This window comes from Mytilus edulis, chromosome 1, assembly GCF_963676685.1.
Source record: "Mytilus edulis chromosome 1, xbMytEdul2.2, whole genome shotgun sequence".
NCBI classification, from domain to species: Eukaryota; Metazoa; Mollusca; class Bivalvia; order Mytilida; family Mytilidae; genus Mytilus; species Mytilus edulis.
This window is the reverse complement of record NC_092344.1, coordinates 112,670,641-112,683,345: the sequence shown is the minus strand read 5'-3', so window position 1 is coordinate 112,683,345 and position 12,705 is coordinate 112,670,641. Positions and strand designations below refer to the sequence as shown.

The following is a 12,705-nucleotide window of genomic DNA, read 5'->3' as shown; positions in this document are numbered from 1 at the left end:
TGAATTAGAAAGATAGCTTTCGGCTGTCTCCGGAAATGGTATCGTGTCGTTCCGAATGCCATTCTCAGCATCCCGCTACTAGTACTTATTCGAAGAACCATTGTTTTCATCTCGACATTTTGATCAATTATTAACAGTTTTCGTCCCGTTAATTACATCTTTCTTACACATATTTCGTCAATCTTTATACAAGTACCAGAGAAATGGATTCAGAGGCTGCAAATAATATTGTAAGTATGTTGAATGATAGTACCTAGCTTTAAAAAATATGACCACGCGGTGCTTTCCAACTCCAAGACTAAATAGTAGATGCAAAGCGTCTGGTCTTTTTACTTTAATACGTATTTATTAATGAAATGCACATTTATACCCCTAAGGTTTGAAGGCATATAAACAATTCAATACAAAATATATGTCAAAAGTTATAGGCGGATCCTGCCCTTCCCCCCCTTTTTTCGTCCGAAAAATTTGGCTAAATTGACTTCATTTTCACCTCAAAATTTACTCAGATTACAGACACACATAAGCATCTGGAAAAGTCTTAAGTAATAGCATGCCCTAAATGCCTGTACCAAGTCAGGAATATGACAGTTGTTATCCATTCGTTTGATGTGTTTGGACTTTTGATTTTGCCTTTTGATCCTTTTTGAATTTTCCTCGGAGTTCAGTATTTTTGTGTTTTTACTTCTTTCTAGATAAATAAATTTCAAATATGTTTCATGTTTTAGACAAAACAAAATTTTAACAGGATTTGGCAGTGCCCTTATTTCATTCCTGCAGAAGGTGCCAAAACAACCTATGTTGGGTAAAGAAAGAGGTTTAAGAACTTCCCCGTCGGTATTATTGAAATGAGCTGTATTAATTGATATAGTCAATAGCTGGACAATAGATACCTGACAATAATTGGTGATTTAAACCAGCAAATTTCAAAATTCGACATTTTTTGAAAATGACCCATATCATAAACTAAATAACATTTTACCTTTTCAACTTCAGCAGTCAACCAATATGGCGTCGCATGTACAGCCTCTCTCTGATACGTACCGTTCCGAACGTGTTTTAAGGACCGAAGTGCATCTTTCTTATTCAAGCTAATAATGTACCGTAGCGTACTGTGCGGTCTATACAGTATACTTTGTTATAGCTTGAAGAAGACTAACAACATTAACAATTTTTTTCTTCAAGAAGCTAATAAGTATTGTATCGGGTGCATCAAATGAATGGTTAACAACTACGGTAAATGCTGACTATTTAACGCATGGTAAGCAGGTGTTGAATGTACGGTATATGGTGACTCCTTAACGCATTGGCATGTGTTAAACGTACGGTATGTATGGTGACTCTTTACCGCACGGTAAGCATGTGTAAAACTTATAACGTACAATATATGGCGACTCTTTTGAAAGGGCTTGCAAAACGTGCGTTATATGGTGACTCTTTAACGTATCAAAAGCATGTGTAAAACGTGCGATATATGACGACTCTTTAACGAAGAGAAAACATTGGTAAAACGTACGGTATATGCAGTAGTCAGCACTTCGATGTTGCCATAAATATCAATTATATGGTAATTTTTTATAAATTAACTGTTTGCAAAAAGATGAATTATTCGAAATACAAAGGATTACCGTATCTCAGACATAGATTACCTTAGCCGTATTTGGCTCCAATTTTTGGAATTGTACTTGTTTTCGCTTTCAAACTTTTTTGATCTGAGCGTCACTGATGCACCTTATGTATACGAAACAAGCGTCTGGCGTATACAATTATAAGCCTGGTACCTTTGATAACTATATATGTCGACTTTTTAAAGCATGGAAAGAATGTGCAAAGCATAAGTTATATGGTAACCCTTTAACGCACAGAAAGCGTTGTGTAAAGCGTACGATATTTTAGGGCTCTTTAAAATATGGTAAGCATGTGTATAACGTGATTTAAACATACGCATAACAGTTATGCCTATAATATCATTTATGCTTTAGATCGATATGTCCTTAAAAAATCCATTTAGAAGTTCTTTAAACTAAATTTGCCAGTTTTAAACGTTTGGAAGGGAAATGGTCGGATTTTATATGTAGGTTTTGACCGCGAAGTTATAGTAATAGTTTTATGGAAGCAAGATCGTAACAGGAGTTTTCGCATTGAGGGACAGCTAAATCAAAATTCCTAACCTTTTTATATTAAATCATGCTTGACTTTATGATTCAGGTTATTTTATATGACAACACATATTATTTAACAACGTCATACTTTCCACAGTGTATTTTCTTACCCCAGGCATAGATTACGTTAGCCGTATTGGACACAACTTTTTGGAATTTTGGATCCTCAATGCTCTTCAACTTGTTTGGCTTTACAAATATTTTTATACTAGAACACACACGCGAAATCACGGGGAAATAGAGCGTATGTAAACTGTAAAAAAAATATAACTGGAGAATTCCAGGAGAGGTATCAAAAGTCAAAGGTACTTGGGGACTGAGCACATTTTTTTTTTGCCCTCCCCTTTTTTCCAAATACCGATTTTTATTCTTTCTGTTTTTCTGTATACTATGAACATACATATATTGTATATATATATATATACTATAATTACTATATGATAAAACGGTCACTGATATATTAAAAGTCACCCCAGTAAACTATTGGAATTTATATTAGTAAATTATAGAAAATTTATACAATTTATTCATAGTATATGTATGTAGTATACAGAAATATTTCAGTGACCGCCGTGGAAAGAAAACTATTGGAATTCATAATATATATAAATAGCAAATACACTTTATCTATAGTATATATGATCATAGTATACAGAAAAACGCAAAAATGTAATTGTTCTGTCCCAAGTACTTATGCAAATTGTGTTTAATTTCAAAACAGGCCTAAAGGGCAGCGGAAGTCTTTATATCAAAAAGTCAGTCCGATGACGGAAAAAATAAAAATATGGGCACCTATATTTTCGTTTCCTCCAAAAATAACCCAAACTGAAATATTGGCAAAAAGTCAGTCCGATGACGGAAAAAATAAACATATGGGCGCCTATATTTTCGTTTCCTCCAAAAATAACCCAAACTGAAATATTGGCATAGTGATAAATTCTAGAAACACACCCGCGAAATCGCGGGCATCCAGAGCGTGGTTGAAAGCCAGTACATGTAAAGTGTTGTAGGATGAAGTTTTGTAAAAAAATTAATGACTGGAGAATTTCAGGAAAGTTAATAAAAGTTAAAGGTTCTTGGGGACAGGACAATTGTTTTTCAAGCCCTTCTCCCTTTTTTCACAAAATTTCCATTTTTTTGTTTTCTATTTATTTCAATATGAACATACGTTAATGAACATACATTACTATAAATAAAGTGTGTTTGCTTTTTAATATCAATTCTCAGTTAACTAATCAATCCACGGCGGTCATTGATATATTATATAGACCCTCTCTTACTATACTTATAGTGTCAGACTCGATGAATTTTTGTAAAAGATTTTATGACTGAAGAATTTCAGAAAACGTATAAAAAATATAGATACTTTGGGACATTACAATTGTTTTTCCTCCAAAACTCCTATATTTTTTTGTTTCTATTGATTTCAATAATGCTTTTTACTTTCAACTTTGCTTTTTACTTTCAACTCTCAATTTACTAATCGATCCACGGCGGTCATTGGCATATTATATAGACCCTCTCTATTAATAAACTCAGTGACCGCCGTCGATAGTAAACTTGAAATTGATAGCAGATAGCAAATACACGTTATTCATATTCTTTGGTATTTATAAAGTACAAAAAAACGAAACGCAAACCGGATGTCTAGTCTGACTTAAAATTTCGTCCAATGACCTTAAATTTCAAAATTTATTTCACAAAAAATCTGAGACGGAGATATGTGATAAAAGCATCGGAACAATTAAAGGAGAGAAATCGTATAATTAATACAGTGCTAAACATCAGTTTGAGATTAGTTTTTTAGTTTATCTTGGTGAAAAAAAAATGGGAAGTCAAAAACTCATCATAGATACCAGGATTGAAATTTTGTATTTACGCCAGACGCGCGTTTTGTCTTCAATGGACTCACCAGTGACGCTAGAAAAAAAAATAGTGAAAAAGGCCAATGAAAATACGAAGTTGAAGAGCATAGAGGATGACAAATTACTAAACGTTTTGCCAAATACAACTATAGTAATCAATTCCAGAGGTGGAAAAGCCTTAGTATTTCAAAAATTCTTTTTTTTAACAGTTAGATTAAAATTATGACCATATCAATGATAATCCATGTCAACACAGAAGTGCTGACTACTATGCTTGTGATATCCTCGGGGAATAAAAGAGGTTTAAGTCATATGAAACTTAAAATAAAAAATAATTGGTGCATATGTTTTTATAACTAAATAACTAGTTTTTATTATAAAACAGATGTTCTTATATATATATTAGATTCTATAATTTGTCCAAATTTAGAAGCAGTTTACTTTATTTTTAATTGTTTGCTTCCAGTAAACAATTCGCCGATATGTTTTCCGTATACAGAGATCATGAACTCAGCGTAACCTTTCTTGTAAAAATCTGGTGATCGCAATACGCATAGATTTGTCATTTAAATAAACTATGATCTTATTGTAAAATTGAGAAAGGAAATGGTGAATATGTCAAAGCGACAACCACCCGACCATAGAGCAAACAACAGCCGAAGGCAACCAATGGGTCTTCAATGTAGCGAGAATTCCCGCACCCGTAGGTGTCTTTCAGCTGGCCCCTAAAATATGCATAATAGTACAGTGATAATGGACGTCATACTAAACTCCGAATTATACACAAGAAACTAAAATTTAAAATCATACAAGACTAACAAAGGCCAGAGGCTCCTGACTTGGGACAGGCCCAAAATTGCGGCGGGGTTAAACATGTTTATGAGATCTCAACCCTCCCCCTATACCTCTAGCCAATGTAGAAAAGTAAAAGAATAACAATACGCACATTAAAATTCAGTTCAAGAGAAGTCCGAGTCTGATGTCAAAAGATGTAACAAAAGAAAATAAATAAAATGACAATAATACATAAATAACAACAGACTACTAGCAGTTAACTGACATGCCAGTTAAACACATGCTCAATATCCATGCTTCTTTGTTGGTTGTTTGATAAGGTGGCAAACGGTTAACTACGACCATGTCAAAACACGACAATTAATGAGCTGCCATATTTTCACATAAGAACAGACCGAAAGAAATATGTTTTGACGATTATACGACATGGATGCTTCAAAAATGATAAAATCGTGCATAGAAGACTAAGTTAATGATATATACAAGCATTAATTCAAAAAATGGATAAACATTGTTTTTCACCAGTGACTCATGTCATATGACTTAAAAAGCATTCAATAAATAAAACTAGATTAATAAATATTTGGCAACACGGCACAAACCTTTCTAAAACTTTGGTATTTGCTCTTTTCTCGATTGTAGAACGCAGTGTTATGTTTAAAATCCTACATTTCAAACAAGGTATGGGGAGTCATATAAAAGCTGTTTATTAGACCACTCCATCTAACCTACGAAATATAACAAAAGATAAATCACTAGTAACTTCAAGAACTTCTAATCAAAACTGGGTTCCAGAATTTCCCATTTAAAAGAGATTTTGTTGATACAAATAAAATTTAAATAAACCCGTGCTTACATTATATAATTCATATTGATAATTAAAACATATGATACTGTTTCTGGAGTACCATGGAATCTTTTACGCCAAAGATAGGAATAGTAAATATACGCATATACGCAGTATTTTGCAGCTTCATATCAAAGTCGGACATTAATAAAAAAAATTTTTTTTTGTCTGTATGACATTATCTATTATAACTGTAAATACCACTTAATCAATAATTGAAAATTTCGATCAAGATGTACCATTTGAATAAAGACAATGTCAAAACAGTATATCAAACAACAATGATACAGAAATGTGACTTACCGTCCGACGGTGGATATATATACGTATCATGACGATCTCATTGCACACGACACGTGTTTTAGAATTACCTTCACTTGTGTTTGTAGTATTTGTATTTTTATCCATCTGACGAGTTAAGCCTTTTTCAACTGATTTTTATAGTTCGTTCTTATATTGTACTGCTATACAACTGTCCCAGGTTATGGGAGGGTTGGGATCCCGCTAACATGTTTAACCCCGCCACATTATGTATGTATATGCCTGTCTCAAGTCAGGAGCCTATAATTCAGTGGTTGTCGTTTGTTTGTGTGTAACGAATTTGTTTTTCGTTCATTTTTTGTACATAAAAGAGGGGCGAAAGATATCAGAGGAACAGTCAAATCGAAAATAAACTGACAACGCTATGGCTAAAAATGAAAATGACAAACAGACAAATAATAGTACACATGAAGCAACATAGAAAACTTAAGACTGAGCAACACGAACCCCACCAAAACTGGAGGTGATCTCACGTTCTCTAGAAGGGTAAGCAGATCCTGATCCCGTTAGTTTTCTTGTTTGAATTGTTTTACATTGTCATTTCGGGGCCTTTTATAGCTGACTATGCGGTATGGGCTTTGCTCATTGTTGAAGGTCGTACGGTGACCGATAGTTGTTAATTTCTGTGTCATTTGGTCTCTTGTGGAGAGTTGTCTCATAGACAATCAAACGGTTCCACATCTTCATTTTTATATTTATCAGCTTTATCCAAGAGCATAAATCTTAAAAGCCAAATATTGAGCCCAACGGCCCTTTACTATATAAGAAGTCGTTAAAGGCAAGTTACCATTGTATCCTATTAGGAATGATTTTAATTTCAACAAAGAAAAACACATTTTATTTAGAAACAAATAACCAATTATGTACAATACATTAAAGACGTTTGATGATAACAATTCTTTTTTTTCCTCGTAAAACACTTCTTATTTGTGAAAAACAAATGAATATGATGTCACTTCATTAATTTCTACTGTTTATGAAGAGAACCAGAAATGATATAATGAATCAGAAGCACTGTAGCAGATTTAATTGTTATAGAAATGAAAAACCTGAAAAACCGATATCAAACGAGAAATTGTTTGTGAAATACAACTGATGACAATCATGCTGTATCAGCCATCCGTGATCATATCGATATAAGTCACGGATGTACAGGTTTTATGAGCCCCTAATCTATATGACGTCACATAATCGATGTCAGTCACGTTTATTATAGCTTTTACAGATATATCGATATCACCACTGATTGCTGATTTAGCACGATTGTACTCAAATGTACGACACATTTAATTTACCTATGTATTTTTTCATTATCCGACACCATATTGATCCTCCTCCAATTTAATCAATCCAGTATTGTTTTGGGGGATTATATTGATGTCCCGGGTTGATGCGGATGTGAAATTGAAAAAGCAATATGATATTTCCTATAAACATGTAGGTAAACATTAAAATGATTGACATGCAATAAAGAAAAATATAGTTTGAATATACGAAAGTCATATTTTACGCTAGAATCTAACGACGTCAGCTGAAGATAGTATTCGATAGTGTTGCTTTACAAAAAAGTACATTCCTTACATGATTAAACAGAAAAATAGTTTACGAGTTATTTGCAATATCAGTTACATAACATACATATGTATTTACATGTTATTCATTATATATACAGCTGCATCGATGAGGTAGTAAATCAATTGAATGAATACACAGCTATTAAGCAACATATACAAAAATGTATTCTTAAGTCAACATTACAAGCTTCATTGCACGTAAAAGGTTCTTCCGAAAACAAATATTTGTTCCAAAAGTCTATTCTTGGTTTTCTAAAGTTGTATTCAGCTGAAACCACTGGTTTCCCATTCTGGTAATGAAGCTTATTAAAAGATTTCGTCGTACTGTTATAGATATCTAGTTGGTGCTTACCATCTACACTTAAATATCTAAAATAAAACAAAACATCTAAAAGACATGTAATAGTTTTGACTGATAGTCTCCAAGAGTATCTTTAGCAGAGAAATCAATACACCTCATCGTTATTTCCGCTTGACCCGAGAATCTGTCATGCTCGACATTTTGCGTCATACAACAATCCCTTTTCCATTGTGGCGTAAGATATTTTCTATTATGACGTCAAAATTTTACGGGAACTTTTGTAATGTCCAGTAATGGCGGACAAATAGCGATAAGGTGTATTGGAATTACAATTAACGTTCGGACGTAAAAAGTTAAACTAATTCGGAATAAGTGAATGCAAATCAAAATCGAATTATGTGTGAACGCAGCATCAGGTTGAACTTCGATGGATTCGGCTCTCGTTCTTTTTTTTTATATTTATACCATTTTGTAACTCCTGACGATTTTACGTATTTTATCATTCCTTGTTTAGACTGTATGACCGCTCCTGGTTAAGATAAATAAAGGAAAGCTCTTTGAACGTACGAAGTTTTAAAGTTTTTATTTTATTTTATTTAGCATATTGGATGATAGTTATGTGAAGGAATGAAACAAAAACTGACAACGACTTGAACTTCCTAAACTAAAACTAGTACTACCCCAGAGTAGGATATTATGGTATACGAATATCCGTTTAAGTCATAGTAAAAACAAACCTGAATATTTTGCATATACTTGATGGGTAAGTTTTACTGTACATACATTTACATAGACTTTTTTGGAAAAAAGAAAATTCTTTATCTTATCAAAGTCTGCAAAAAGATACTGCTTTTGAATCACTGCCTTTTCATACTCTGATTATTCGATAGCTTTCCCGTTTGTACTAACCTAAGCCGAGCGACCTCTCGCCAGAACGTGGGTAACCGTACAGCACAAGTGTGCGACGGAAAAACCGCGAAGAAAGAGTACGTTAGCAAAGATGGATATTGTTAATTAACTTTGAAAGAACAGATATGATATCCCAAATTATTTAACTATTCTTATTACAAAGATAAATTTACTAATCGACACAAAAATATAAAATAAAAAAGGAAATATACGTCGTTCTATCCTTGTTTTTAGTGGGTTTGCATGTTTCTGTGTTGATTGCTATTAAGGTCACGATCGATAAACCAAAAGAACTAACTAGAAAGTTGATTAGCATTCATTGAATGCAATATGTTGTGTTGATTATACGTTGTGGATGCGTTATAAATATTTTAAAAAATATACAATAATTTTCTAAACAGTTTAATTACAAGAAACTCGTTTCATGTGATGCTACACATATAAAATGGTATAACAAATTTGAAAAAGATATAAACTTACCCATACTTAACGTAATTGCTAAATAATTTCATCGTTGTCTTGGAAACCTGTACATCTCTTGGTGTGTATACATGGTGTGAATGACCAACTAGTGGAGCTCCAAATAAATAAAATAGATCCCATCCATGGGGAATACCTGTAAGGTATTTTTTTTCAATTAAAAAAGAATTACAACGAACCGTCTTCTTTACTATGATTTTGACTGATGGATGATATTGCTTTTTGGTGAGAAGTTCATTATGGTTGTCACTAGGGAAGAAGGATTTGCATACCTTTCCGGAGCAACTGAGTAGAAAAGTTCTTACAATTTTCAATTGGCAACATTGCACTTTCTCTCACATTTGGTGTCGTCACTACGTTTAATGTAAAAGTAAAAAAACAGTTTCTGTGATAACTGACATAAGGTTTGCTTGAAACCAAACGTTTGAGAGACATTTAAAGAGAAATTCAAAACAAAAGTTAAATTATTTCAAGCAAGATAAATACCAAACAGTAAGCTTATTAGAATTTGACCTGTAATGTTCTAACAGAAAAGTTTAATTTGAATCATTATTATTTTTCTTGGTGATTCATATTACTTCAGATTTTCATTATGTGCTCTAAAATTCGGAAGAAAAGATAATTGAATGAAGGAAATATGATATGTTTTATTTGGAACGTTTTCCATGAAGGTTATTCTGGCATTTTTTGAAAGAGGACACAGCGTTTTGGAAAATGTTTTTCTGTGGACATTTAGCTATACATGCTAGTGCATAAGGAATTCCTGAACGTAAGACCATTGCATTTCCTAAATTATTTTATTAAATGATAAATAAATACAGCTTTAACTTGACAGCTACACGAGAGAAAAAACAAAGTTATTATCCAGTTATTTTTTCCTAGTAGCTTCCTTATACATTAAATCCTTTGGTTCTTAAAAATGTATTTGAAGTTTGGACGGTTCCTGTTGAAGACTAAAAAGAAACGTGCAATCATGAGGACTGTTGAAACATTTAAAGTATATCATAAAAACTTATAAATGTTCGAATTTGCGTAGGTTTTATAAGAAAAAGGTAAAATCACAAAAATACTGAACTCAGAGGAAAAATCAAAACAGAAAGTTCCTAATCAAATGGCAAAATCAAATGATAAAACACATCAAACGAATAGACAACTGTCATATTCCTGACTTGGTACAGGCATTTTCTAATGTAGAAAATGGTAGATTGAACCTGGTTTTATAGCGCTAAACCTCTCACTTGTATGACAGTCTGTATAAGTGTTTGCGTTTGGTATTTTATGTGAAAAATATGCAAAGAAAATTGTCCTTTCCTATTACCAATTAAATAACTGTCTTGATATTTATTTCATTAAATCATTTCACTATGCAATTCCAGCTATCATCCTAAAAGAAAAGTTGATATATTCAAACTTATGCAGAAATATATATATATATATAATTTAAATCCCGTTTCCGATAAATTCATTTTCTTTAAATATTTTTTAGCAATTAAAGGATAAATACCCTGCCACTGAGGTCCGGTAAGATTTTGGGAAACATACTCGAAACTCAACATATATACACGTTTCATCCATTCTGATATCAAGTCGGCCAGTTTCACCATAGGCGCGAAGAAAATGAGGTCAGATCCCATCTGAGCATACTGAAAAAAAAAAGATAAAATTCATATCGGGGACATATAGATAAATACTATGGGAAGCAACATCAAGCAAGTTTTTGTAATTTAAGGCAATTTATCTATTTTTTATAAGGATTAGACGATGATATGGTAGTTTAGTACATCCTAATGCATGCAATATATAAAAGATTCCAAATCATGTATTATATGTTTTCAAATCTGATCTGTCAAAAAGAATAAACAAGTTGAGAGTTGAAAAAAAATCAGACGTTAGGGGGTCAGCTGATGACCGCATCCGGGTGCAGGAAATAATCGTTGCGTTGAATACCCATTGTTGGCCTTCCGCTGTTATCTGCTCTCTAGTCGGGTTGATGTCTCTTTGACAAATTCCCCATTTCAATTCTCAATTTCATATTTCTTTCTTATTCCCTCGTTTATAATAAATAAAGGCAACAGTAGTATACCCCTGTTTGAAATTAATAAATCGATTGAAAAAAAAATCCGGGTTACAAACTTAAACTGATGGAAACGCATCAAATATAAGAGGAAAACTACGACACAAAAGAAACACAACATTAAAATGTAACACACACAGAAACGAAATATACTATCACAATGGCCATTTTCCTGACTTAGTGCAGGTCATTTTAAGAAAAAAAATGGGTTGAATCTGGTTTTGTGGCATGCCAAACCTCCCGCTTTAATGACAATGTTAGATATAACATTAAAATGACAACAACACATGACAGGATTACAATACAAATAAATGGGAGAAAATATGGGACAGAGAAACACACGAATATTAGCTAACAAAAGGTATCAGGTTTACAATTTAATAAAACCGAAGCAGCATTTCTTTTTAAATTATTGCAAAAATGGACAATCAAAGATATAATTTATCTTTTAAGTTCCTATGTAACGTTTAAGTTTCCAACTGCATTAAACATACAGCAGAAACTTTCAACTGGAGTTAATTTGCTTAAGAATAATGTTGTATTTACAAGTAACAATATGTGGTGTGATTACCGATGTAACAAATATCAGTCAAAGGTTCATGTGAACAACTTCGGGCTATTGTAAAACATTTAACAAGTAATAAATATACCGCAAAATATGATTTAAAAGGCTTTTGATATTAACAAAAATAGGAGATAATATGATACAATTAATGCTATAGGAGTAATCAGACAAGTCATAAACTCTTAAAGGAGCGTCTACAGAGTAAATGTATCCCGCCAAGCATCACCAGCCATGCGAAAGCTTGATGTAAACTTCCAAATGTAATATCACACAACATATATTATGACAAGCGGCAACCACAGACATACACTGGACTACAGGCTCCTGGTTCGGTACAGGCGCTTAAAGAATGTACCGAGGGAGGAGTAAACATTTTATGATTTTGCTAAAAACTCTAGGTACCATTCATCTTGGACATTATGTAAAACTGTTGGATTTGATATACTAGTAACACAATGTTGACTTCTGTGCCCCTATTTTTGAATTGTTGTATCCTTATTATATCTGATTGTTTTGTTTACAAATTGTTGTCAATAAAACGGAATTATATGCGATTGTCATACCAGGTTTAATCCACCATTGTCTACACAAAGAAATGTCAGTACCACGTCAGTCGTTTTCCATTCGTTTGATACTTTTGAGCTTTCGATTGTGACAGTTAAATTTTGAAATTTGAGACAGGCATAGGGATGACGCCTTTCCCAAATAAATAAATCGACAGCTTGTAGGATTATAAAAATCGATAACTCAATATCCGTACATGTCTTTTTTCAATAAAACTCTTGAAAATAAAATTATAGCAAAACATGTTT

The 12,705-nt window shown here is 32.8% G+C and overlaps 1 protein-coding gene across 1 annotated transcript in view; it reads right to left on the bottom strand.

Moving 5' to 3' along the window:
* Positions 1–6,813: 6,813 nt before the first annotated feature.
* Positions 6,814–12,705, bottom strand: part of LOC139500092 (cholinesterase-like) — a 32,636-nt gene continuing 26,744 nt past the window's right edge. Inside the window, exons 10-12 of the mRNA XM_071288832.1 lie at positions 10,759–10,897; positions 9,255–9,390; positions 6,814–7,933 (exon numbers count right to left, since the gene is read on the bottom strand). Coding sequence (XP_071144933.1) covers positions 7,684–7,933; positions 9,255–9,390; positions 10,759–10,897 — 525 coding nt within the window. The 3' untranslated portion in view covers positions 6,814–7,683. The remainder of the gene's footprint in view (positions 7,934–9,254; positions 9,391–10,758; positions 10,898–12,705) is intronic.